A 27,534-nucleotide genomic window follows, 5' to 3' on the forward strand; every position below is an offset into this window, starting at 1 on the left:
TGCAGCAGGGGATCAGACCGCAGCAGGAGGAGGAGGAGGAGAAGGGAGGTCAGACAGGGAGGCAGATCAGAGGGAGGGAGGGGTGAACAATTGCTGAAGACAGAGGCTGAGTGGAGAGGAGAGAGGCATCGTCCGACTGATGCTGAGTCACATAATAGAGGGACCACAGATAAATCCCATGTGTCTTTGGGAATCATGGAGGAGCTTGAACACACCTGCCCTCATCCTCGGACGGTAGGGCGTTTTGTGTGTTTTATTACCTCTTGTGTTTCTTGTGTGTGGGAGAAAGATGCAGACAAAGGGTCCTGCTTTCTCTCCTATTACGAAACACATCTCCTCTATCATGGGTTATGCTCAGAATGCAGAGTGGACATATGAATGAACCACATGCATTGGTGTAATTCTGTATTTGCATTTTTTCTTTTTAATCCTCATTTTTTTGATGCCATTCCTCATCCTGGCATTGCATGTCCCCTCGGCACATCTTTGTCTGTTGTGGTTGTTTTCTCATGGCTTTTCCTTTAATCCCCACATGCCAGATGTTCTTTTCCTGATCCAGAGACTGTTTGACTGACGTGTCCTTTCGTTTACTGTTTACGGTTTATCCTGCTGGTTGTTAGTAAACCTACCCTCTGTTATCACCTTGCTCAACGGATCACGGGTGATGAGGATGCTCCCTCAACCAGCTTCTCGAAAAAGGACACACAAGACAGCAGGACTAATGTTTTGGGGGGTTTTTTTAAACAATATGTGCAACCAAGTGGAACATAAACTCCAGGGGCGTCACGAGACATAAAGCCCTGCTGGGGCACATGGGCCCCATTACTGGAATTACATTTTTTTTATGCCTACATGAATTACATGTTGATTGCAGGGTGGACTACTGCTGCCAACATCAAGCAGTGAATCTACATTAAAATGTAAGGTAACATGTAGAAACATTTTTTTTCCTAAAAGTCATACTCTTCATGTATAATTTGTCTCAAGATCCCAAACTGTTGCAAACTCTGTTTTCTACCATGACATTTACATGTTTCAAAATAAGTCCTATTTCCTATTATTATCAGTGATAAATATACATTTATATGGGTTGTAAATAAATATATATTAACAAAAAGAGGGAGTGCACCATATGTTTTCCTTAATAGTGATGCCCTGTTGTTTAGGTTCATTGTTTGCTGGTCATAAACAATCACAGATAGACAGCAGATGAAATCCATCGTACTTTATGTTTCATTCAACGAACTGAGTCTCCTGTGGAGTAGTCAGTTCAAAACCATCTTACGTAAAGTTTCCTTACATGAAGAACGGTCACACAGCATCAAGGTGATAATTCTATGCGAGATGTTTTTGAGCTGACATTCTCTGGTGTCTATTTTTTGCGATAAGGTATATGTGAAATCTCTCACCCTCCAAACTTGTTCATCTGCGTCTGTGGACCGTTTTATCACGGCATATATTGGTGTTGTTGCTGATCCTAGAGGATATGATGACGTCAGGCGATATCTCATCCCCTGGCACTGAATTTGTTTCCGTTTTTTCCTCCTCCTCTCACACTCCCACAGCATTGTGTTTGATGCCGTCTCTGATTCTCTTTTAACAGTGTGAATGAGATTCAGTGAATATTCCCTGCAGTCAACAGATGGCATGAAAAGACAAATTTCCAGGCAGAGACACTGCACCACTTTAACCTTGATGTAGTCTGCCTGTTAAGCTCAAAACCAGCCTCATCCTTCAACATGTCTTCCAGTCTTTATATTTGTTTCATGCTCATTTTGTATTTTTTCAACATGTTTAATTCTATATAACTGAAGATGCTGATTGTTTTCTCCCTGTCATGTTTTGGAACCATCTACATCTTCCTTCCTTTTGAATATGAAGTTATTCTTCAAAGGTCTTTGACCACTGATCAGTTAGTTTAACCTTTCTACCACATGTTATTGCACACACAGGTTTTGCAGAGAAGTCTGCTCTCACACGGAGTAATCAATAAAGCTGAGTGCATCTCTGCATGTCTCTCCATCCATCGCCCTAATACAGAGAAGGGATAGGCTGTGGTCAATTACTTAATGGAGGTTACTGTAACTGTCCAGCGTTTAAAGGGAGATGTATTGTGTCCCACTGAAGGCATGAGTGGCTGTGTCTGATGGTATTTTACATGCTGTACCATCCATACGTGATCACCTTCCGTGTCTGTGTCTCAGACTTTGACAGAGCCTGCCATCTTTGCCAGGGAGACCAGCTGTGATTGTCGTGCCCCTCATGAAAAACTTACCATTGCTCAGGCCCGCAGAGGCACCCCAGGTATGATGGCTAGCAAAGGTATTATCACTATCACCACAGGAATTAGTGACATACTTCTGTTTTGTGTTTTGCTTAATCAGCTTCAAATATGTTTGTCGTGTGGTTTGACGCTGTAGGGGATATTCTAAAACAAATGTGTTTTTGTGCAGCTCAAATTTTTGGCCCAGCAGGTTAATCTAGTCATGCTACTAACAAAGTGGAAAATCGACTGATTTTACTTGCAGCAAAATGATTACGAACCTAGTAGAAAAAAAAAGAACACTATGAACTGTTTTTGTTGAATATTTTGAAAAATGTTTGATTATTCTTTTTTTTTCTCCAGTGGATCGGCCAGTCCGAGTGTACGCAGATGGCATCTTTGACCTGTTCCATTCTGGACATGCTCGTGCCCTCATGCAGGCCAAGAACCTTTTCCCCAACACCTACCTCATCGTAGGAGGTAGGACTCAGCCACTGACAAAACACTGCACTGAAATTCAAAAATAGCTCCTATTTGACCTTGATTGAAACACTGCTGTGTTCTGTGGGGTCGACATCTTGTGTGTTTGGAACAGTGTGCAGTGACGAGCTCACCCATAAGTACAAGGGTTTCACAGTCATGACGGAGACTGAGCGTTACGAGGCCCTGAGACACTGTCGATACGTCGATGAGATTTTGAGAGACGCGCCCTGGACTCTCACGCCAGAGTTTCTAGAGAAACATAAGGTGCGTGTATGACTGCTATTGTTTACAGTCAAACAGCGCATAAGGTCTCCAGGCAAAAGTAAATTCTAAGGGACAAAACATGTCAGTCATGTCAGTCTTTGATGTTTGACTCAGACCACTTAACACATATTTGGTTAGCCTTAAATGACTGAGAGAAATATGTCATCAGTCTCAGAGACTTGTTTCTGAATGCAATGAAGCTAATTCCATGCTATGAAGAGTGTGTGAAAAATTTATGGTGAATGTAGAAAACAGGATAAAAAATCAATCTTTTACTGTGTTTCATTTGATTTTTTGTAAAATTTATAAAATATTTTTTAATGTTAAGGTAATTCATTTCCACTTAGTGTCCACTTTTAATTTAATACATGTAATAACATGTGTTGACATAAATTATAGAATGAAATCCCTGTCATGTGTGTTTTGTCTTTTCTGCTATACAGTATGTGTCCTCTGATTGCTCCTCAGATCGATTTTGTTGCTCATGATGACATCCCATACTCCTCAGCAGGAACTGAGGACGTCTACAAACACATCAAGGAGGCAGGTCCGTGTTTGTGATGCCAGGAAGATGAAACAACATATATTTCCTCTTTCAAATACATTTCGGCCATGTTTTTATGTGTTTAAATTAGGGATGTTTGTGCCTACTCAACGGACAGAAGGAATTTCCACATCTGACATAATTACCAGAATCGTCAGAGACTATGACGTCTACGCCCGACGCAACCTCCAACGTGGCTACACAGCCAAAGAACTCAACGTCAGCTACATAAATGTAAGATTCTGATCAGATGTACATGTCACCTTAATAAGGTATGAATTTTTTGTGACTCTTGTTCTTCACCTTCAATTCCGAGCAGGAGAAGAAATACCGCCTGCAGAATCAAGTGGACCGAATGAAGGAGAAGGTTCGCACTGTTGAGGAGAAGAGCAAACATTTTGTTTATCGCGTGGAGGAGAAAAGTCATGACCTCATTCAGAAGTGGGAAGAGAAATCCAGGGAGTTTATTGGCAACTTCTTGGAACTTTTCGGACCGGATGGGACTTGGGTAATCAATAATATTAATACAGGAAATAACCATCATGGTCATATTTGGAGGAATCTGCTAACTTCTTCTTTGCTCCTACAGAAACAGGTGTTTCAGGAGCGCAGTGGACGGATGCTGTCTTACGCTTTGTCCCCACGGGAGTCGCCGTGTAACAGTCCCCCCCGTGAACTGTCTCCTCTGCGATCTCCTTCGCCCCCATCTCCCCCTGCCCGTTGGCATAATGCACGGCCTTCACCCCCAACTTCCCCCAAAGGAGCGTCTGCATCTATAAGCAGCATGAGTGAAGGTGATGAAGATGAGAAGTGAAAGGACTGTTGAAAACACACACACCTTTCACTCACACATGTATTCCTGCAAACACTGGCCGGACACTGAAAATAGGTCTTCTCAAGGAAACGGCTGATACGCAAGGTAGCTGGTGGTCATGGGAAATTAAGTTCTGTGCTGCAGAGCATAGAAGCCATCACCGTCTCTGTTACCAGGGCACCAGAGCCGACTTGAGAAAGGAAAATGAGGACAAAGATGTATGTACACAGGATCACGTACCATAAGATGGCCCAGAATGCTTTGCAGCAGACTGTCACTTCATTGTTTTCAATATATTCTGGTTAGCATTACTGGTTAAGATGATGCTTACTTGTAAGTACTGTAATCACTAGATGTGAATAATAGGAGTTACAGACACTGTGCATTCAGTGACTTGAACTTGATCCATTCGTCACTGTGTGTGTGTGTGTGTGTGTGTGTGTGTGTGTGTGTGTGTGTGTGTGTGTGTGTGTGTGTGTGTGTGTGTGTGTGTGTGTGTGGGTCATTGTTCAACTGACCGGAATTAACAAAAGGACACGAAACAAACGGACTTTAACCAAGACTCAAAGCTAGTTTAACATTTTAGCATGATTTGCAAGAAAAATAAAATTCAGACTCACAGACTTTGATTCACTTGTCCCCAGCTATACAACAGAAAAAAATTAGTACTGTGCGTAAAAAGAAATATATAAGACTAGCATTTGGCAACAGCAGTTTGGAAGATCGGTGCAAAAATCAAAGGTCCAGTTAGACTCCCAAACACAGGAAACGTTTTAGGACCGTGTCTAATTTTGATGCAACAGAAAAACAGCCTTCATTTATTAGCTTCTTGAATGTAAACTGGGTGTTTGAGACCACACTAATGTTAGAGAATAAATATAATCACTCTAATTTCCAATCACAAGCCATACAAACACAAAAATTCTTTTTCAACATTCAATCAGCCACACAAGCATCATACTGTATGTTCTTCTATTAATATAAGTGTGTTGATTTGATAAAGTCCATCTCTTTCTTGACAGTACAGTACTCCATGTTTTGCAGTCGCTCTTGCTCTTTGGATTATGATGTCAGCTGTTTGAACTTGGTTTAAGAATTTCTCCAGGATTCTGATAATACTTGAAACACACAAGAATTGAAGCTTTCCAGGTTGCTGTCAGGTCCTCAAAAGCCAGAACATCCTTTGGAATTACTGGAGATGTATGTAATAACTGTATTCCTCAGGTGTACTCGCTCATGCAGGCTGAAGCAGACCTCTCTTCTATCGAAATAATACAATAATTACCCTAATGCAATGTAGAGACCTTAATGTCGCATACGCAATACATGTTAATCTGCACTATATGTACAAACTTTGGGAATGTGTGTCTTTTCTATTGTTCAAGCAGCTTGTTGTGTAAATAAATAAAAACACTATAGCTGAATGTTGATTGTAGTGCATTTCAACTCCTTACACACAGCATGCAGAAAATCACAAATGATGTAATTGATGGAAGTTTTTTAATTGTAGTAGGCCTGATTTCCCTTTTCCGTGGACCTACTGTGACTCAAGGTGTTCTGAGCTGGTCACACTCTGATTCTGTTAAGTTGCTATTTTTGTAGTAACTTAACACAATCTCAGCTCCACACACTATTTGGGGGTTTGGGTCATTTAGCATCTGCTAACCCCTGTTGTGCAGTGTCTAAAACTCACTGTGGGGACTGCCCTGTTTTTTTGTGGAGACGGCCCCCACACAACAGGCAAAACCAGACAAGATAAGCTTGTTGACAAGGCCAACAAATGGTCTAGCTGGTGGATGAGGCCAGAATTCTGAGCAGAGGGTTAAATAATAACCAAAATCACACACCCACTCCAGGTCATCAATAGCAACACTTTCAGCCAGAGACTGTACCAATGTGCAAATCTGAGAGATACAGGAAGTCTTTTTTTTGTAACAGCTGCTATAAGGTCTTAGAATTCAGAAACTTTTCTTGGTCTTGATTTCTTGATTGTTTTTTAAGTTAAGGTGGAAGCTACTTGAGAAAATGTTTGTTGTTGTCTGTTCTGAAACTGTTGAGGGATTATTAAGTTATCTAATCAACAAGACAAAAACGTGCTGCCTCAGGCCTCACCCCACAAAGACATCTCAGGAATGAATGCAGACATTACTTATTCTGTATCCAAATATATACTGGCCACAGACACACACACTTGGCTTCACCAATAACAAATGCTTCCATTTTCAGTTAGTCCATCATTTTTTTTAATTAGCTTAATAGAAACAAGTTTAATCTCAATCTTTATTTGGGGACTTTCCACTACAAACGTGGCATTATTGGCAGGATGCCCTGGACAACAGCATTTCTCTTTATTGTCAGGTTCAACATTTGTTGAGACAATGACAACATTGGATGAAATTATCAAACTTTTCTGTGACTTGTTTTATGTATGTATTTACATTGCATTAAATGCACCCCTTTCTATGACTACCTCTAAAGTGATGGGTTCCTGTGGATTTACATTTGTTGGTTAAGCTTGAGGTACAGGAACGCCACACTGGCAGCAAACACACTATTAAAGTTATGTACACAATAAAGCAGGTGCAGAAACACTCTCTAACATTGAAGTTCAACAACTACTGAAGAAAAAGGATCCTCAGGCCTCTACTAATGATTTTCACCTTAAAAGTGGTGAACTGAGTCCTTTAATGAGGATTGTTTTCGCTCTAAAGCAGGTTTGTCACTTCACAGGAAATGAAGGCATCAGTGACGAGATCTTACAGTGAGGTTGACAAGGATGAGGCGGCTTTCTTTTGTGAATTCTTCATCTATACTCTTTTCATTTCACATCTGATGGAGCTAAACAAGATGAGAAAAGAAGTCACTTCAGATTATTTTAATTTCCCATCCATTCAGTCCTAAAATCTATCTGGTTTTGACTGTGTTTTATTTGGAATTTGTCAATTTTAGTAGTTTCAAAGGCAACTACAGCTGCAATTACAGCTGTTTTGGGAGTGCATGTGGTGACCTGGGTTCTTAGAAGATCAGAAATATTCTTCCCTTTGTAAAAAATTTATTGACAGAAGTCTAATATTATTCCTGGATAGCATTTTGAGAAAACTGATTAAAAAAAAAAACTTTATAAAGTGCTTTAAAAACTTATTGAATTTGATTCAAAGACAATCACGTTGGATTGGAGCGACCTTTTTGATTCCAGTAGTTGCTCCTTTAACTAAATACTCCTTTTCCAGCTTTTGCAATAGTTATTTTCTTAATGTATAAAGAAAACAAAATTGGAAGTAATAATCATTAAAAGTAATGTGAAAAACAGAAAACAGTGCAGGAGAATGAAATCGCAGTTATTAAACTGTTTTTTGCTCTTAGAGAAAATAAAAAGCAGTCAATAATCAATCTTTTCTCCACGTATTAAACATATGGTAACACACAATTGAACAATACACAAGCTTCACTCAAACATTGCATTGTTAGGTTTACGAGAAAGTTATGTATCCAACATGGCAGGTTTGCAGAAAGCAGAATACATCTGTGAAGTATACATTTCTCAAAGGCCTGGTTGAATGAAATAAGTTACTTTCTCTCTATGATGGTTCATATAATAAATTATGCTGGTGGTCAAAGCTAAGTGACAGACAAGGTTGAAATGGTGGTGTTTCATAAGCATCTTACAGGTGCTACTTTGGTCCTTAAATAGTTGGTAAATCAGTGACGGATATCTGGTGAGGGTTTAATGGTTATACTCTAAACAAAATACTGAAAAACAATACTTCCCAACATTCTCCAGAGTTCCAACAGAACCTTCAAGGCAGATTCTTCATCTTGAATCATACTTTAAATATCCAGAAGTAAGGCTTTCTCTATTTAATGTGAAATCAAAATCTGGGACCTTTAAACTTTGGATGCACTTCCCTTAGAATGTTTGCAAAGGAGTTATAATCTATCCTGAAAATACTCTTCTACACAATTTTTTTTCCATCAGTGACCCACTGGCCTATTTGTTCAATGAAGAGTCTCCCAAAGGATGGAAATGAACCTCCTCCCCTTCCTATCTGCAGTGAAACTCAGAATCCCTGACTCTGCTTGTATTTCAGATGACGACAACAGGATCCTCGTCTACACCGCGGAAGCAAAGACTGTGCAAGGCTGTGCATGGCTTATTCAGCAAAAGAGAGCAGTGTCTCGGTCAGCACAGATAAGCAACGTCAAACTGAGCATGAGACAGAGACAAAGCAAACAGTGCTCTAGTGAATTTTGCTTAAAATAATAAAACAAGAGGAAATGAATAAGTGGTGACTAAGTGACTAAACGACAGTGAGAATTTATAATGTGGAAGAGGTTCATTTTAAACTTCTAGGACAGCCAGAGGTAATGTGAAAACGCTCAAAGCTACACTGATGAATGCCATTGCCTTTGGGTATACATACAAGTTGTGGTCACTCGTCTTTTCCAAAGCTTTAGGAACTGAAAAGAAAAATGAGTCATGAGAAGAAACCGAGAGTTAACCCAAGGGCAACGTTTCATCAAACATGCTCAAGGGCAGAGCGCCGGTATTTGGGTTCCCAGCTGGGAGATGCACTAGCATGCCAGGCAGTTATCTGTTGGCTTTGTATTTGGACTTGCTGGCATCACGAGGCTCTTTGCTGGGGTTGCTCCAGTCGTCTGCCTCAGGGCTGGTCTTGTAATGTCGCCAGGCTGACTTGTTGAAGACAGGCAGGCGCTCGAAGGACTCACTGGAAAGGGCCTTCAAAGAGGAGCAAAACATCAGAGCCAATATGAGTTAACGTTTGGGTATTTGTCTCGAAGGGAGCACTTTGTTTTGTAACTTTTCCTACCTAACACAACTGAATAGAAATGAATACAACAGCCAGGGGTGATTAACTTAGTTTAGCATAATGACTAGTCGCGAAGTGGAATAGTTACCAGGCAATAGCTACCAATTCTTCCACCTTTGCTAAATAAACAAACTACCACTAATGTTCTCATTCTGTTGTGGATTTAGTCATGTTTGACATGTTTTTCTAAGAATGTTCCAGTAGACATATTTACATTGTTGTTATTATTAAAAATATGGTAATGTTGGAGTCATATTTTGGAAAAACTGCTTCCAACTAAGACTGTTCTTTATGCTAAGTGTCTGCTTGCTTTCCTGTCACACAGGATGAGAACGGCAGCATCCAACTCTTAAAAAGGGTATAAGCAGATTCATCTATTTTTAATCTCTGACCATGCTGTGTAACATGACTTTTTTTTTACAACATACTCCACATTTTATCAGTTCACCTTCAGATAGATGACTGCATCAGTGCCAACACCTTCCATGGAGTACAGTTTAAGATCTCCTTGGAAATATCGAGCATACAGTCGAGAAATTGGCAAACCATATCCAAAGCCAGCCTGGATGGAGGAGGGAGATTGATAGACTTTAATTTCTATGGCTGTGGGTAACTATTGTGTTTGAAATAATAACCACGGCCAATATTGATTTGATTTTTGATCATTTGAGAGAGTTTACCAAAGGGACAGCTCCTGGCTCCAGACTTGGTGTAGGAGCAGTGGAGTACATGTAGTTAAATAGTCGGTCCATCTTCCTTAGAGGAACACCTCCTCCTCTGTCACTAATCTGAAGGAGGAGTGTGTGAGCGAAGGAGTGAAAGCAACAAATTTACATATATTTATTTGGTGCATATCCACTTGTGTTAGATTTACCTTTATAGAGAGGTCTTCTTTACCCAGAGTAACTTTTGCTTTTACTGGTGGTAATTCCTCTATGCTGTTCTCATGAAGCTCCACGGTGGCTCTCATTGAGTTCTACAGAGTCCCAAAGTTAATAACCTCACCACAAATCCTTTTAGAATCATAGTATTTCTACATATGAATTACATTTAAAGCGAAGCAAACTGACTGTGCTCACCTTGAAGAGCTCAAACAGCATGTGGAACAAATGTGAGGGAACATACACTGCATGGATTGGCTTTTTAGGGGCCTTCACTGGAAGATAAGAATATGAAATAGTCACAAATTATTTTTTTTACAAAACTTGATGCTAACGGGAGGGTGGATGCTAAAATCATCCAAAGCTTCATCCGCAAGATCCTAGCATTTGTTGCCCCTTGCTGTTCTGTAAAAAAGGTAGTCAAAGACATAATTTGGGGACCTTGAACTTCCAGATCTGAGAAAGACACAGAACTGAATTCATATCTGCTGAAACAGAGAGACAGCGATGAAACAGGACAAGGAAGGGGTAGGACATTTTGATGTATTACATGTGCAACATGCATCCAGGGGATTTATAAAGCAGCTTGTAGCAGCTGGAAGCTAACTTAGAACAGGCAGAAAATTGTCCAAAAATGTAAGTTACAGTTTGAAACATGAACAGCTGCAATTTTTCAGAAAATAAAGACTTACTGTTAAACTCTTCGATCCTCAACTTGGGAGCAGCCAGGTAGTACTTTTCACAAAGCATCTTAGCAGTGTCATAGGCATCTAATTAGCAGAAAGGACAAAACAAATCAGAGCAGAACATGCAGAATGAGAATAACTTGAATTCCTGTTAAACAAATGTAGTGCTCTGTTTCTGGGTCATTGAGAGGACAACTTTGGTTAAACTTAGCTGGAATCTTTACAAGCTCTCATAAATAAACATGACATTCAATACAGATAGAAACGGGTCTGTTTGATTTGTGTAAATACTGACCACCGACACAACTCCATAAACCATAAAAACTATCAAAATATTTGCAGCAAAGACAGAAATCTGAACTTGTGGATAACAAAACTTTCACACAATGACTTGATCGACTTACCACTGACAACTTCAGCAACACTGCATGTGGGATCAATACTGCCAATGTGTTTTGGGTGAGCAGGGTTGATGTCATTACCAAAAAGGAGCGCTGCACCAAAACATGTTGAAATATGTTAGCTACAGGGACAGCATGAAATATGTGCTCCTTATACAAATTAACAGGATCAGTTTGTAAGACTCACTGTGCTGATTGATGAGCATGCGGAAAGAGATGCGGTTGGTGTAAAAGCGATCGAGGAAATATTGGATGTTGCCGCTAATATAGAGGTCAAAGCCAAACTTGTCCTTATATTCAATGACTCCCTGTGCCATGGTAGGAACCACATCATTGTGACGATTACGGATGTCGATCAAGGCCTCCAGGAAACTGAATAGAAAAGCAAAGAAATACAAGGGAGAAAATAAATCAGTAGTTCAGTAACCGTCACAGAAAAGCACATTGCTATCCTCCACAAATTGATAGTTGTAAATTTAAATTCAGGGGGGAAAAAAGTAACAGTCATCCATCTTAAATCCACCTTGTTTGATTGTATGGAGGCACCAGGGTCAATGTCGCTTATCTTTTATTTTCAGCAAACTGAACAATTCCTGAAAATGTGCTCTCTAAACAGGCAGCCCTATCCAAATTCCTAACTGTGTTTATCACACAGTCATTGTTATAGTATAAATATGCACCGTTACCAGGACAGTCAGCAGAGATATGTGGGTATGAAAACTGCAGCTGAAGAAATTTTGCAGTCACTAATACATGTTGTAAATCCAGAATGGAAGAGTTCCAAGAAGGTGGCATTTATTCCACTGGTATCACACCTGCTTTTCTGAATTATTAATCCGGGCTGTATCCACTCACTCATTCAGAACATGGGGATCTTCTGGCTTTCTGTTCTCATAATCCAGTAGCTCCACAAAGCTCTGCATGTACCTATAAGGCAAGGAGAGGCCAGAAGGCGGCTTTAAATACCATTGTTATGAAATTTCACGAGTGACAGTGTTATTAGAGTTACTGGTCCAGGGTGTCTCACCATTTCTTAACCAGTTTGACAGAGGGCTGGTTCAGCAGGTTGTCAGGTAGCAGGTTGACTTCCCTCATAGTGTTGGCTAGACGCACCGGCAGCTCCTTACGTAGGAACATGTAGGATGTTTTCTCACAAGCATTTTCCCTGCCTGAAAGAAATGGCTGTACTATTTGAAAGCTGCTCCTGTGAAAGGGAAGTATGCAGTATAGAAGAAACAGGCAAATGGGGGTGTGGACTTTTTCACCCAAGGTATTTATTTATGGTAAATATATTTTAGTGACATATATGAAACAAAATTTACCTCATGTAAAACGCCAGGCTAAGTCCTTTCAGTCAACATGAAATAACACAAAATACCCTCTTTTTTCACTCACTGACAATGATTCATCGGATAAAAAGTATGAACTACTTGACTTTTAGAGGAGGTTTACATAGGAACTACTGTAAATCTAAAACATAATTATCTGGATGGGATACAGTTTGTGGCTCTTAATATTCCATCTTTAACTTTTCTCCATTTACTCCTGATTCAAGAAACTTTCTTCATGCCAGAGGGGCAATTAATTTCACAATCCCCCTCTTTCATGTTTGCTAACATTAGCTTGAACCATACAAGGAAATCATAAATATTGTTATCCAATAGAGAGGATGGAGTCATGGAAAGGTTGGAGGGGATTTATGGTTTAGGTCTAAACAGGAAAAACTCAATTATTGTGGTGTAACTTTAACTACAGTGAGTGTAGTGAGTATGTGAAGAACTACTATGCGTGATAAACTCTTTCCTAAGATAAAATGTAATTAACTCAGCATGCAAATATCTCAGCCTTCCTCATGAGTGCATGTGAGAACTCATATGATCCCTAACCTTCAGCACAGAAAATATATGACGGAAATTTGCAGGGAACATGTGTTTTGGTTATGCCAGCTAAAGGAGAACAATGGTTATGTTTTCTAACACAATCAGTGCAAACACATAATTACAAATGAATGGAACGAAATGTCCTGTCATCGCTGCTAAAAAGTGCACATTTGGTCTGTTTTAGTGGCGTAAAATTAGGCCCAAATAATTAGAAAACAGGGTAGTGAAACCATCAAACACTGACTCAGCACTAGAGAGAAACCCTTTGCAGATAACTGTTCTGGGATGTCTTACTTGCTCCCCTTTGACACACACCATGGATTGCCTTGATGGGACGGACAATTAATATTTGCATGTTCCTTGTACAAACATAAACAGCATTCACATTAGATCCACAGCTGTCAGAACAAATTACATAAGGAGATGACTGTATTTAATCAGGGATGGATTAAGAAAAGCTTTGAGTGAAGCTTCTACACTGTCATCTTACATACTATGTCTCATTTCAGTGTTTTTGACTATATGCTGAGACAAGACACACACGCCAGAGGACAAAAAAAATCAAACAAAGAGCCTTCATGCAACATAATTTCACACTGACAAGTACGGTAAAATAAATTGCATCCATCACTGTGGGCATGATGTTGTTCCTGAAATGACTTTCAATGAGGTGGATGTCATTCCCAGTAAACTTGAAACAGAAAGTACTCGAGCAGAGTCAACAAACCTGCGCGGGATTGTTGGTGCTGTCATGACTGAGCTGCTAAAAGTAAACAGCTAATTCAAATGTCATCCGAGCATTAGCAAGTTTTATGTTTCGCAGCAGCTTGGAGGGGACTCCTATTAATAACCATCATAGTATGACCGGGAGACTTGAAATCCACACAAATAAGGACTGTCATGACAAAATGAAAGGCAATAAAAAGGCCAAATGGTCCTATTATTGAAGATGCTACTTACCGAAATCTAAAAACTGCTTAATGGAGAGTGGGGACGGTGAAAATTTGGAGTAATATTCGATTTTGGGGTGAGCGTCTTTCAACAAAGACGTGAAGATCCTCATTTTGAAAGTTGAATAAAGATGCCCGGATCAGAACGTGTGAATGAGAATCAACACAACACGACCATTTCATCCCTGATCATGTTGACAGCCACACGAAAACTCAGGTCCAGCTTGTGTCCACATTTGTTTCGTCCACTCGAGATAAATAGCTTAGCGATAAATACATGTCCTTAAGGTTACATGACAGAAACTGCGTGCTCCAGAGTGCTTCCTCCGTCTCAAGCGTCCATGTATTCACTGCATCAGTTAAGCACTCAGTCAAAACCAATCGAACGACGACTTCCGCTTTTTCAGAATAAAACACTAGACTGGACTAAACAAAAGGAACGCATCGGTTAATACCAAACACGTTTAGATAATCATGTTTTAACATAACCTCTCGTTATTTCCGCCTCCTAATATTTACTATAGCTTATTTTAATACATTTTTCTTCAAAAATTGATTTCAAAATGATAAATATTCAAGCTAGACAAGTGTATTTAAAAAATGTGTCGACATTTCCGAATGAAGATTTAATTGATTTCTATAAGAGCCGATTATTAATACCTTGATTATATTTGCAAAATACTCATCTTTGCCAGTGGCTTTCTAAATAGTGAGTTGTAACTGCCTAATTGCAAACGAGACAATACCCGAACGCCTGAAACTATTTATTTTGAAGTTCACATTTTAACACTTCCGGCCTATTGTGACATTTTGGGCAGTACGTATACCGCACTAGTCGTGGCTTGTTTTCTACATTGCGATGATTGGTCTACAACCCGGATGTGAGAAACAACAAAGGCCCCATTGGACACTGACGTGTGGACTGTTGCTAGATGTCTTAGCTTTCTCGGCGTTTGACGTCTTTAACATGTCTGTTTGATAACATCTATGCCGGCATAATTTTCATTTAAACTTTAAAAAAAAAAATCATTTCATATAGCAAATGCTTAAAATTTACTGTATCTTCAATAGAATGGGCCAAAATCTGTATTGTGTACCTGGATGTGCCTCAAAATGTAATTATGTCCAATGCAAAATGCAATGATTGTTGGCCCAAGATCCATCCAGACAGAACATCAAAATCCATTCGTAAAATAGATTTTCTAAATACATTATGGACATCTCTACAGAAAATATAGCCTTGTACATCCTTGTATGTGATGACTGAGATTGGAGGCAAAAGGGTCAAAACAGAGACGAAAACGAGAACCCTTAAAGTGATAATAACTAACAGATGAAAATACTGTAGTCAGAGTCCAATTCAGGTTGTTCAGGAATCTACTTAAATGTTTTTACTGCCACCTAGTGGACAAAACCAAAGCCAGGCGCAACAGTGCAGCTGAATTTGAAATCTGATTAAATAAACTACATTAGATACACTGGTTCCAATATATCAAAAAACAATTAAAATGCTGACAGCGGGTAAGTAATTGTGATCGATGTGGCAATCTCAGCTGACAGACAGAAAAAAGACCAAGACAAGTTTGCAAAATAACAGGATAGGAACAACAGGAACAGATATAGAAAGTGAAAGCCAAAGAATCTAATTGGTGATAGGTGTAACTGGGCCCCTAAACTGAAGGAATCTCACAATTGTAGGTATATCATCTGAATGTTGCTATTATAAAGAACCCACAAACTACCATACCCCTTTTTGACAACCCTAGCTTGATGAATGAATGAGCTCATCACATCCTTTAATGAATTAAAATGATAGAAATAGGAAAAAAGTCAGTCGATTATTGTAGCAGCATTCCATAGGTGTGTCTTTGGTGTTTGCAGTCAGTCTACAATTTTGTGGCCCTGAATAAACACCCACAATATAAATTTGCAAATAATTCATATTTATATTTATTTATATACTTAGAAAATCCCTAAATTATATGCATGATGGGAGTACAGGTAACACACCTGCGCGCGCACACGCACGCACGCAAGCACACACACACACACACACACACACACACACACACACAAGCCTCAGTCTTCACGCAGATTCAGATGAGACAGCCATCTTGGAGTTTTCATTGTCATAATCCTCTTCCTCCGGTAAAGGGTCATACTGTCGACGATACAGCAGTCGCGTCACCAGTGTGATGATGAACATCTCCAGGATTAAAAGCTGCTGACTCATCACTATGGAGACAAAGAGGAGTAAGAGAGCAAAGGAATTGACCACATGAGGATCACAAAAAACCTACAAGAGTTCTTTAAGATGGATTGTTGATCAATGGATGAGTTCTATGTCCACTCACTGTATCCTCTGGCTGGAGCAGAAAAGGGCGGTGAGCAGGCAATGGTTCCGTTCAAAGCTAGGATGTTAATGATAGCTGTCTGCAGCTGACTGAGGACCAGCACCAGCTATAAACAAATATATACTGCTTAAACTGACAAATAGGTTACCAAAAAAATCTTGTAAAAGCCCAGTGCTAGTGTCCAGCTTATGTGTGTAAGGCACCTTCAGAACCTTACCTGGTACATGGCATATTTGGGGATAATCTTGATTGTCCGCAAGGTTGTTTTCAGGTGCATGAACATGATGGCGACCGGCCATAGGGCTGTGATTGTCAAGATACCCACAAATGGGTTGATCCATATAGCAGCTCCAGTAATGGTCAACTAAAAATGGAAACATGAACACACACATACAGCAGAAGAATCAAGGAAGGCAAATGCAATGAAGAATAATAATAATGACACAGAGTGAACGGAAATAGCAGGCACCAATGAGGAAAGAAAACACGGTCTATACTGCCAGGGTTATAAACAGACTAAATGCAATGTAGTCAGTTACTTCTCAGCTTTCTCATTACACCAAGTTTCTTTATTCTGATTGTAAGCTATTATGTCATAAGCAAAATAGGACATGCGTTGTGATAACTTTGCAAAAACATACTTATTAATAAGTGAGTTATGGAAATTTCATGCAACTAATTCCGTGTGTAATTTGAATTCCTGTTGCCCATCATTAGGATCAAATTACCGTGTAGGTATGTGATCAGTAGGCACTTATGAATCATGAGCAATTGAACGTAATCTCCCAGTTGCTTCATGAATCGGTGTTTATGCCACAAATTAATTGCTACTTAGAAAATGGCCTGCAAGGCTCAGGTATTTCTTCATCCATCGTTTTCTAGAGCTGCTTGTACTTTGTGGGTCAAAGCAAGCTGGAGCCATTATCACCCAACATTGGGTTCACTTATATTGCTCCCAGCCTATTTTTGGTAGGCAGTCACGTCATACCGTACGCACATTTTATTGGCTGACGGCACATGGAAGTGCGCTACATTCTGTGAGTCTCGGACTTTCGTGGGACACAAAAGTGCTTTAAACAGTCGATAAAAGTGCGAGAAAAGGTAATACAGATAGAAGGACTTTTAATATCATTATGGGGAGGGTTCATGGACGTTTAAATTACTAGACTCGTCAAGAGTAAGACATAATTTGTTCATTAAACATGATGATTCGGCAGCGTTGTGTTTTTCATTTCTTAAAATTCCTAAATTGCAATCAAACAATTCAGAATAATGTCAGTCTGGACTGTAGTTCAAAACTATTGTGTTTCCCTGCCTCATTAATTGTGAAAAGTAAGGAAATTGGAGATTTAAACAGAAATCAGAGATAATAGAAAAGAAAGCAGCTTTTCTTACTCACATCAGACAGGTCAAAAGTTCCGTTGGTATAGAGGACAATGGAGAGAACGGTGAAGACGAGCTTCAGGAGAGCAAACTGGAAGGAGCCAAGTTTGAGCAGGAAGAGAGAACGCCTGGAGTTGGAAGACAGGAAATGGTTTTACAGTACGTTCTGAAGAAAACAAATGGTGTTCACTTATTAATGGTTTTACAAATATTTGAAATCTATTGTGGGATTCCCGATAGCCCCATCAGATTTAATGTAGATTACTGGATGTTTAAGATAACTGAAAGAGGCCTTGGGAACATTGTTTTCTCTATGTTCAATTGTTCTCACACACCAACAACATTAATAGTTCCTTTGAAATGCATCAGACCTGTGTCACTTGTTCAAGAGATCGTCATCACTGTTTGGTTTGTGTAGGAAGGCAGGAAGATTTGTTGAAAAGGATTTTCTGTGTTTCACATGTGATGAATGTGATGTGATTCAATTGTGATGAATCGAGTATATCTGATGCACACAACAAATCGAATCAAGCAAATTGGAAGTACAGCCAGAAAGGAGCATGATGTGATTGCTGCATATCTTGTGCTATGCCTTGACAGAGTTGAATGACCAGTCGTGTGCTCAACCTGCATCAAACCCTCCGATGCTGTGTGCACATCTCTGATGTAACAGTTCAAACTGCAGCCAGTCATGTCAGTCTCAGACGCTGCACAGGATCTGTGTTCCATTAGCAGAAAGGCAACAACTGCTGAATAAAAAAGTATAAGACCCTGATGTATTTCTCTTCAGGTAGCGCTCACTATCTGCGTAACAGAGAGTAAGGAGAAGGTGGAATCCCACAAAGCAATAGGAGTGCTATCTTTATGCTAAAAAGTTTTTGAATACATATGGGGATAAAATCCCCTTTTTCTTTTTCTGAGCTGGAGCTAACTGCTGGTCAGTTTAGGTTAGATTCTGGATGAATGGGTAATTTCCCTGTTATCTGAGCCCCTTAACAATCCTTTTCATAATCTCAAAATCTCACTTGTTAACAGGTTATATTTTGTTTGTTCTATTTGCCAAATAAAAAAAAAAAAGAAAAAAAAGAAAATTCAAACCAGGTTAGTAGATTTCCCTTTAGCTGGCTAAGACAGCCATTTGCAGACTGTGGCCTTCTATTTAATGTACAACTCATCCTTCAAGGATGAATGAAAAAGCTACACTTGCTCAGGTTAGCGGAGGTGTGAAAATAAATTAATGTCAGGCTGTGAGAGTGTCATGGTAAACAATCAAAACAGAGAGCATGCAGTTGAACTGGAGGTCAGTGCCAGGCAAAATATTAACATTATTGACTTAAGGCCAAATTTTGATATCAAAATTCCTAAGAATACAATCAAGTAATCCTTGACCAACACTCATCTGCTGCCGTTACCAAGATAAATATGTGCTTCTGTTTTCCTCAGAAGCTTTTCATTTCCAGGTTCATAAGGGGAAAAAATGTTCATTTCAGCTCTCACGTCCTGAAAAAGCAGAAAGGATGTATTGATTCAGCAAACTACAGACTGTTTAAGGCTGTGGGGGAGGGTGTTGACCTTGTGATGGCAACATGTGGCAGGCAGAGGCAGCAGCAGCAGCATGGGCCCGTGCTGATCTTCAGTTTATGTTTCCCTGCTCGCCGCAGGAAGGCCTCGTCGCCCCCCACCTCCTCGATCATCAGTATCAGGAACTTAAACACCACAACGGCGAAATAACTAGAGAGAGATGAGACCATGAGTGGGAATGATGGAAGCAGAGTTACAGAAGCAGGGAGAATAACAGATGCAAGAAGTTTGGAATTAGAGAGGTAAAGAATGGAAGCCATATGGCAGTCAGACATTACATAACATCATCACTGTTTCTCATAAATTCTCAGCAGGTTGTAAAGACCAAGTTTTCCTGTTGTGATTTTTTTTTTTTTTTTAACAGAAGGGATCTGTGGGTAAGATGAACACCTCACAGTGTGAGAGGTGGGTAAAAGAGAAGCAGAGACAGAAAGTCTCACCAGGCTGAAGTCATATCAGTAAACATGGTGGCTCTGGGGATCCACATCCCCAAACAGGCCATGGTGCCAATCACCTGAAACAAACGGGAGAAAGAGGGGCTATGACGGTGTGCTATTTTTCATCAGAATCTACAGATGATAGATATGGGCAGTGCCTTTTATTTTTCTGCAGTGTTATGCTCACCGGTGCTGCCCCATTCACCCAGATGATTACACTCTTCTTATTGGCTGGCACTTTCTTGTAGATGTAAACACACTCCTCTATGTAGACCAGAACAGACACAGCCGCCATGAAGGTGAGCACAGAGTACAGGATGATGCCAAGGGTGTTCAGCTCTAGAATAAGAGATTGGAAGTCACAAAGACTGAAACGTGTCATGCTGGACCCTCAGGTCGTTGTCGAGGAACTGAAACTTGATCTGCACTATTTTAAAAGTAATTATCCAGTATTTATGTTGGAGCCTCTGCAGCAAAATGGTGTATCTGCTGAGAAACTATGGTGGACAGAATATTTATTGAGCTACACCCCAGGAGCCCTCACCTGAGACATGCCCCACTCACACAATGAGCATAAATTAATTTTAAAACCACAGAAATTGAAAACAGAAATTATTATAATTCTTAAATTGGCAAAAGGCATCACTTTGATACTTTAATGATGTTTATAGAAAGTTACATGAATAAATTTTGGACAGTTATTGAGTTATGCCTTGAAAACAAAATGTGACAAAAGTTTTTGACAGGGATAATGGATCTAACATTTAAAGGGTTGTTCATGCAGTGTGTGTTAAACGCTGACCTCAGCTCTATTGTCCACCTTATTGTGCTTATTTGGATCACTTAAGCAAAGGAATGATTCTGCTTGATGAAACAGAACAGTCTATGATGTGCATCAAAGTAGTTTACTTCTTTTTCAGCTGGTAACAAACTAAAAATACGCTCACAGATGGATGACGTTGCATCAATAAATGGAGGGCTTGATAATTTCTCTGCCAGATGTCTCAGACATGGGTGGATGCTGTCAGAGTTGCTACTTCAGTCACGATGAAACAATAAGTGAGAGGAAGGCTGGAGTAAATTGTTCCAACATGGTGCCAGTGACTGTGGGTATTCTGGTAATAACTGAATCATTTATTCACTGGTATCCAAAATAATGACACGAAAACAAACAGTAGTATTTACTGGTGTCTCTCTGGGTGGTCACCATGGTCCTGTCGACTTTGTACATCTAGGTTTTCAGAGTTTAAAGTTCTTCTGATATTTTGGATTGATTCTAACAAATTATTTTTTCTTCAGTATTCTTCTGTATTCTATTAGTTATGCTCTTAACCATCTAATTTATGCAGCTGCACATGCATGTGCAGCTAGTGTGCAGTAAAGCTTAGACACATTGTCAAGGTGAGGTGATCCAGGTGAGGATTTCAAAGCTTTAGCGCCAGAAGCACTCCGGCCAAAACAAATTTAGAATATGGCATGGAGAGCTCAATTTAGCAAACTACAGTATATGAACAAAACTAAGACAATTATCATTCTTTTTCTTTTAAAGAAATATAACAGAGGTATGTAGTGATAAGACCATTTCAAAATTGACGTTTGTGAAAGCTCTCTTGGAGGAACTTTTCTGGGTGAACCTAAATTAAACACATGCTTTAAAAACTAATTTATATATGTTAAAAAAAAAGATAAATGCAATAATAAAATTAATTTATGCACCTTCATAAAATGCCTGTAAATGTTCTTTAAATTACCCCACCACACACACACACACACACACACACACACACACACACACACACACACACACACACACACACACACACACATGGATTATTATAATGTATATTTTATACAATAAGTTTAATTCTAAAATTCTATTTTGGTCTGTTTGGTTGTTTCCTGATAGTAGTTGCAGATGTCACCATGGGAATCCTAGATCATATCCCATCACACCTCAAACGCATCCACAGAGATAGTTTAACGATAGGATTAACGAGCCTCTCTACCTGACGTGATCTCTCGGTGAAGACCTGAAACAAACCTGGTGTTTTCTACTCACTGAGGATGATTTCTATGGCGAGAGGAGGACTGCTGCTGCAGCTCGGGTCCATCGTTCGGTTTGATCCGTTATTCATGCTGGCTGGATTTTCCACAGTGATGTCTCAAGCCCCGCTTCCACCCGCTTACGCCCGGTGCGTAAAATTCAGGAGTGTCCTCTCTCCGAAAAGAGCGTGCTCCACCGCTTCCAGCCCGGTGACACCCCGAAACACTTGTTGCAATCACTGGACCCGCCTCTTCCCCGACGTCGTAAACTGGCTAAAAAAAAAAGAAAAAAAAAAAAGTAGGGCATCATTCTACTGGGAGTCTTGTTTTTGCAGGAATACTTTAAAAAATACTGGATGGATTTTTGTGAAACGTTGTGCCAGGCCAGGAAATGTGTCAGGTAAGAGTCCATTCATTTCACACATAAATAAATAAATGTGCTGAACATGAGACTACCTGAGAGGATTTAAAGAGATTGCTTGAGGAAGAGGAAGTCACTTCCACAGCATCATCATCATCATCATCATCTGGATCCTGAATCTGTTCAACTTTGCTGGAAGTGATCATTTTCCATTCTAACTTAAAGATGAAGTCACAGTTTAAATTGTGTTGAATCATTTGGCATTTTAAAAGCTGCTGACTCACATCCTGAAGAAGAACACAACTGGTGAAATATAGTGATTATATTCTCTAAAACTACCACACACACTACCAACTAAATCACTGGATTGTGTCTTTTATTTGCAGTGACATAATGGAAAACTAAGTTTGCAGCTTCTGCTTGTGCTTAATATTTATGCTCCACCTTATTGGTAGAGGCTGCTGAAAACACATACAGTCACATCACATGCCAGTACCCCTACTCGCCCTCCATTCCCATGGCAACATGTGTGGGGGGTATTGTCATGTGAGGCATTTGCTGCAAATCTTTGGCTGCTTTGAATAATTCCCTACAGCTCTGACTGGCCTGTATAGAAAAGACGTCGCTGATTTAGCTTCCGGTGAATGACCATGATGCCTACAATGTAGTTTCATCAGATAAAACACTCATATATTTGTTGTCTCTTGTTATAATTTGTTCTAAATCATCTTTGATTATCATGAACCTTCTTCACATTGACAGAAAAAGTCACCTTTGTCACTCTTTACCACATCCTCTGCCTGTCTGTGTCTCAAAGATGAGGTCAGGGCAGTTTGTTTTTCTTCTGCTCTGAGGTTAAATCTATTAAACCTTGAGCTGCATTATCACTTTTGTAAAGGTTAAAAAAAGGCCACAAAAATGAAAGATTTCTGGTGATTCAACACTCATTCGAACATTAAGGAAGGATGTCACGTAAAATGTGACTCATTTGTTATTGATTTGTTTTGTAAAGCTTTATATGTCCATCAAAAATATTAGAATATCATGGAAATGCTCTTTTATTCCTGTAATTTCATTAAAGTGGTGAAAGTTTCCTTTATTGTACATGTTGTTGTTTTTTAATTCAGGCCATAATTATTTACAAAAACCTTTATATTTTACATGTGATAAGTCAATGGACATGTTGTTGCAGGGAGGAGGTGATGGGCAGGTTTGGTATTCAGTAGAGGAATGCAGAAGGACAGATGGTTGTTGACTTTCCATGCAATGACTGTAGTTTTCACTCTCTCAAATAACTGATTAAAATATTGAATTTTTCATTGAAATTCTGATTTTTTTCAGATACATTTGTACTCATAGATGCTTTCACCGCTATTATACACAGTCTATTTCATGAATCACCTGAGTAATTTATAATGACTACGTCAAGGCACACCTTCACCCTGAGGAATCTTATCAGAGAAGATTTGTCCTGACTGGCCTGAGTTAGTGAAATTGATAGTACTGTGATGTGATTGAGAGAATGAGAATGAATGGAAAATTTCCTGAAATATTTCACCTGTGATTGGAGGAAGATGAAGTCAACTTGGAGAATTACTGTAGATGCAGATGAAAATCAGAACTTGAGATTATAATCGCAGGTTCTGAATCAATGGACCAACTTTGAGCTGTCTCCTGATCGCACCATGCTTCAGCCTCTTGTTAAGCGATACTGTTGTCTATCACGCTTTATTTTGAATTTTCCCTTTAATGGATAAGCTATCCATAAGTCTTTAGTGAAAGTGTGATTCCTTTGGGCTCGTGGACATTAGACCTTGTTGGTTTTTTAACAAGTCACTGTTTACCCTCCTTCAAAAACTGACACCGAGGTCATTAACTTCATAGATTACACTCGTGCATGGACACACACCTTAAAAACACCCATAGGCAAAAAATAAAAAAGCTCTGTCAAACTCTTAAAGCGCCATAGTCACAATTCTTTAACTTTACAATACATAATATTAAAATTATACTGGGATTCCACTGCATCAGATGCAGCAATATTTGACCTCAACTTGACATTACACCATGTAGTACGTTATCATCACAGTACAGATCAACCAAACAGAAGGGATAAACTAAAGGTCTGTTCTCCTGAATTATGCTTTGAAGGCAAACAAAACAACACACAACCATTTTTCTTAGGGAATTAAAGTGAGGCATCAGGAATGTTTGAGGGCATGAGCAGAGCTGTCTCCATTGGTCTCCACAGTAGAAGTCAAGGCCCTGGGTGTCAAACAGGCAGAGTTCATCTGGTTTCAGTCTGCAGGGAGTATGAAGCTACGTGTCTGTTCTAGTTTGTTTCTGAGTTAATCTAATGCTCTTTGTCTTTCTCTGATAGCACAGAGCTAAACACGTGTACCTGTTTGTGCTGAATGCATGAGAAACTTTTAGGTAATGAACATTTGAAAACTGACATCTTTTCTCCATCTCCTGTAAAGCGTGATGTACTGTAAATTCAGAATTCATGTTTCCACAATCAAAGATGAAGCTACATAAGCAAAAATTCTCAGTCTGGCCAACTTTGACTAGATAAAGGCCTGTCCATGCCAAAACAATCAGAAATATCTGATTGATGATGGACTTCGAACTGGACAACCTTCCACTGGCGCTGCCTAGGAATGCATGTCTGTCCAGTTTGTGGGGAAAGATGCCACAGTTCTGGATGTTCTAGTGTTGCATTGAACAAGTGCGATAGTGATAAAATCCTGCACAGACTCAGCAGCATCTCAAGACAGTACTTGCCTTAGAGTGGGCTGCCATCACACAGGATGACACAGAGGATGATACAGAGGATGTACCAGTCCATAAAGAGGATTACTAGTGGGCCAACAATCGTAACAAACTGTGTAAATGTCGTACACCCCAGTGTTACCTGAGAAATGAATGAAGCTTATGTTCCTTTGATCTTGCTATGGATAAATCATTGAAATTTCATGAGAAACCAAATACAGGTTGTTGTTGAGACACCAACAGCCCCCTCACATTTTCAGAATAAATAGGTTGTATTTTTAAGCGTCCCACATTATACTCATTCATTCATTCATGGCCCAAACTGATCCGTGGTCCTGAATTTCTACTGTCATAAAGTTGTTGAAATGAGCTCTCTTGAAAACAGGCTTTTTGTCTGGATGAGCCATTAAATGTCAATGGGCTCCTTCTGTCAACGTCTGCTACAGTGCCTTGTTGCTGTTGATGTGCATACATGTGCATACGCCAGCGTGCAGGCACACTTATGCGCATATTCATTACTTTATTAATGAATTTACTTTATTAACTTTATTACTACTTATTTCATTCATTTTATTTTTCTCTTTTATTTTTTCATTATAAAACTGTTTTTTCTTCTTCTCCAGTAATCATGGAGGTACTTTCAATCTCATTCAGTTGACCATAAAAACTCTGTGGCTTACGGTGTAAACACAAGTTCAGCTGATTGAACTTCAAGACCGACTGACATCCCGGTGGAATTGTGGAGAAAAACAAGTTTTTTAAGAAAGCAAATCAGTGGAGGAGACAACGGATGAGTGTGAACAGGAGATAATAAAAGATGTGTCTCCTGATAGTCATCATGGACAATGAGAAATTGCTGGCTAACAAGGTGGAGGAGCTAACAGGACTTGTCTAGAGTCAAAGAGCGTGTGCTAACCAGCGAAACGTGATGACGCATGGCAACCCGGATAGCTATGTTTCCATTGAGGGCTTCCAGACTGTTTGTGCTGACAGGGATGGAACCGGGAGTGGTAAAAATTAAACATGGTCTTACCGTTCTCATGAACTACTGTATATTGACCTGTTAGCTGTTGGGCTCAGTCTATTATCTGGATATTTACATACCTTCATCCACCCCTACGTTGCAGTGAGGAGGAGAGGATGAATGGAAGCAGACACTAAAAGCTGTACATACCTTCATATACTGTACATTTTTATTCTCATCAATTCTGTATTTATTACAATTTATTTTTAGCTCTTCATTCTTACATTCTCCTGACATTCCTTTTTTTTTTCTGGAGTAGTGCAACTACAACATAAAGCAATTTCTCTTTTGGGGATCAATAAAGTATGCTGATTGTGATTGTGATTGATGTACCATGTGGTCCCCGAGATACAAACAACTGCTGACTGATGTCTAAATGTTCATGAAATGCAGTGTTATGTTTTCAAGTTTGTATTTTGAACCGTGCGCCACATCCGATTAGTTTCTCTTTCTATCGCAACCCACATCAAGCAGCACCGCTCCATACACGCATCTCCAACACCCATCTCCCTCATCTCAGCTTCACCATTCTCGCGTACGCGCACGCACGCACGCACGCACACACACACACACACAGGCAGGCAAGACATACAGAAACCGAAGTGGAGCTAACTAGTTAGTCAAATACAGTCAAACCTCGGTTTTTGAAGGCTTCTGTTCTCGACCAAATCGGTTTTCGACTAGAGAATCTGAGAATTTTACGCCTCTGAACTCGACCAAAATTTGGCTCTCGACCAAACCGAAAGAAGCCGAGTGTACCTGAACGCGACTCACTCGGGAGCCGAGTGAACTGCCCAGGATGCTTCCTCCGTAGCGCATTCATGTTCAAAGTTCGATAGGATATCTTTTATTGAAATAAAACACAGAGTCTATTTCTACCCCTTTTTATTTATGGTAAACAGTATACAGTGAAGTTTATTGTGTAAAATAGTATTAAAAAAAACTTAGAAAACGTTTTTTTTTAGACTTGGAACGGATTAAAATTATTCACATTATAATGGGATAGTTTGATTTTGAACAACTCGCTTTTCGAACAGCTTTCTGGAACGGATTATGTTTGAAAACCGAGGGTTGACTGTACATGCTAACTTCAACAACAATTGAGTAAATTGCAAGTCTAGCCACACACTGCTACCTTAGCGCTGGACACCAACTTCATCTCAATGAACACTCTTTTCCAGGGAGGTGGGGGTGTTCTCGCACAAACGGGGCAGGCTATGTCTAGCATTCCTGTCAATCACTCCCGTTGTGACGTCACGACAGGGGCTGATTTTAATTTGGATATTTCAGATTCTTGGATGTTTTTCTAGACATTACAGTTGATACAGGACCAGTTTGTTTTCCAGTTGTTTTAAGGAGTTAGGGAGGACCATTATATATATATATATATATATATATAGACCAGAAAATGTGTTTTTAGTAATAGGATCCCTATAAATGTGTAGTACATGACTTTTACATGTGGAATGAAAACAAGTATGTTTTTACCTTTTTGCTCAACTTGAATCTGATTGTGTTGACATACCAAAGAAAAAGCTGTAAAAAAATGTCTTGAATTACATCCCAAAAAAACTGACGAGCAAA

At 39.6% G+C, this 27,534-nt stretch overlaps 3 protein-coding genes across 4 annotated transcripts; 1 reads left to right on the forward strand and 2 right to left on the reverse strand.

The window, feature by feature from the left end:
* The first annotated feature begins 54 nt into the window (after positions 1 to 54).
* Positions 55 to 5,210, forward strand: LOC137587489 (choline-phosphate cytidylyltransferase B-like). Its single transcript, XM_068303923.1, has 8 exons — positions 55 to 234; positions 2,205 to 2,304; positions 2,627 to 2,743; positions 2,859 to 3,010; positions 3,479 to 3,557; positions 3,646 to 3,788; positions 3,874 to 4,062; positions 4,144 to 5,210. Exons 1-8 carry the CDS (start codon positions 196 to 198, stop codon positions 4,366 to 4,368), a joined length of 1,044 nt encoding a protein of 347 aa, XP_068160024.1. The 5' UTR covers positions 55 to 195; the 3' UTR covers positions 4,369 to 5,210.
* A 1,373-nt stretch (positions 5,211 to 6,583) lies between these two features.
* LOC137587488 (pyruvate dehydrogenase (acetyl-transferring) kinase isozyme 3, mitochondrial-like) lies at positions 6,584 to 14,363 on the reverse strand. Of its 2 annotated transcripts, XM_068303922.1 has the most exons (12): positions 14,006 to 14,363; positions 12,193 to 12,334; positions 12,021 to 12,092; positions 11,353 to 11,537; positions 11,169 to 11,258; positions 10,771 to 10,848; positions 10,277 to 10,353; positions 10,072 to 10,173; positions 9,878 to 9,985; positions 9,646 to 9,759; positions 8,986 to 9,106; positions 6,584 to 7,206 (listed from the first exon to the last, which is right to left on the reverse strand). In XM_068303922.1, exons 1-12 carry the CDS (start codon positions 14,106 to 14,108, stop codon positions 7,187 to 7,189), a joined length of 1,212 nt encoding a protein of 403 aa, XP_068160023.1. In that variant the 5' UTR covers positions 14,109 to 14,363; the 3' UTR covers positions 6,584 to 7,186. The 2 variants fall into 2 exon arrangements, with proteins under 2 accessions (XP_068160023.1, XP_068160022.1); XM_068303921.1 differs by lacking the exon at positions 6,584 to 7,206 and having other exon boundaries at positions 7,455 to 9,106.
* A 1,564-nt stretch (positions 14,364 to 15,927) lies between these two features.
* slc51a (solute carrier family 51 member A) lies at positions 15,928 to 22,054 on the reverse strand. The gene is made up of 8 exons (XM_068304199.1): positions 21,810 to 22,054; positions 19,938 to 20,089; positions 19,754 to 19,827; positions 19,305 to 19,463; positions 17,749 to 17,860; positions 16,567 to 16,713; positions 16,350 to 16,455; positions 15,928 to 16,230 (listed from the first exon to the last, which is right to left on the reverse strand). The coding sequence occupies exons 1-8, from the start codon at positions 21,883 to 21,885 to the stop codon at positions 16,082 to 16,084; spliced, it is 975 nt and encodes a 324-aa protein (XP_068160300.1). The 5' UTR covers positions 21,886 to 22,054; the 3' UTR covers positions 15,928 to 16,081.
* Between the last annotated feature and the right edge of the window lie 5,480 nt (positions 22,055 to 27,534).

This window comes from Antennarius striatus, chromosome 20 (assembly GCF_040054535.1).
Source record: "Antennarius striatus isolate MH-2024 chromosome 20, ASM4005453v1, whole genome shotgun sequence".
NCBI classification, from domain to species: Eukaryota; Metazoa; Chordata; class Actinopteri; order Lophiiformes; family Antennariidae; genus Antennarius; species Antennarius striatus.

What these genes read in the sequence shown, in the direction of transcription:
- LOC137587489 (XM_068303923.1), top strand. Translation starts at nt 196, where the DNA reads ATGGAGGAGCTTGAACACACCTGCCCTCATCCTCGGACG. An exon ending in AGTTTCTAGAGAAACATAAG is followed by an intron (nt 3,011 to 3,478) that starts GTGCGTGTATGA and finishes ATTGCTCCTCAG; the next exon opens with ATCGATTTTGTTGCTCATGA. An exon ending in TCGGACCGGATGGGACTTGG is followed by an intron (nt 4,063 to 4,143) that starts GTAATCAATAAT and finishes TTGCTCCTACAG; the next exon opens with AAACAGGTGTTTCAGGAGCG.
- LOC137587488 (XM_068303921.1), bottom strand. Translation starts at nt 14,108, where the DNA reads ATGAGGATCTTCACGTCTTTGTTGAAAGACGCTCACCCCAAAATCGAA. An exon ending in GTCAAACTGGTTAAGAAATG is followed by an intron (nt 12,093 to 12,192) that starts GTGAGACACCCT and finishes CTTGCCTTATAG; the next exon opens with GTACATGCAGAGCTTTGTGG. An exon ending in CATGCTCATCAATCAGCACA is followed by an intron (nt 11,259 to 11,352) that starts GTGAGTCTTACA and finishes GTTTTGGTGCAG; the next exon opens with CGCTCCTTTTTGGTAATGAC.
- slc51a (XM_068304199.1), bottom strand. Translation starts at nt 21,885, where the DNA reads ATGAATAACGGATCAAACCGAACGATGGACCCGAGCTGCAGCAGCAGT. An exon ending in CGCCATAGAAATCATCCTCA is followed by an intron (nt 20,090 to 21,809) that starts GTGAGTAGAAAA and finishes CTCTTATTCTAG; the next exon opens with AGCTGAACACCCTTGGCATC. An exon ending in GAACTTTTGACCTGTCTGAT is followed by an intron (nt 16,714 to 17,748) that starts GTGAGTAAGAAA and finishes TTCCATTTTTAG; the next exon opens with TTGACCATTACTGGAGCTGC.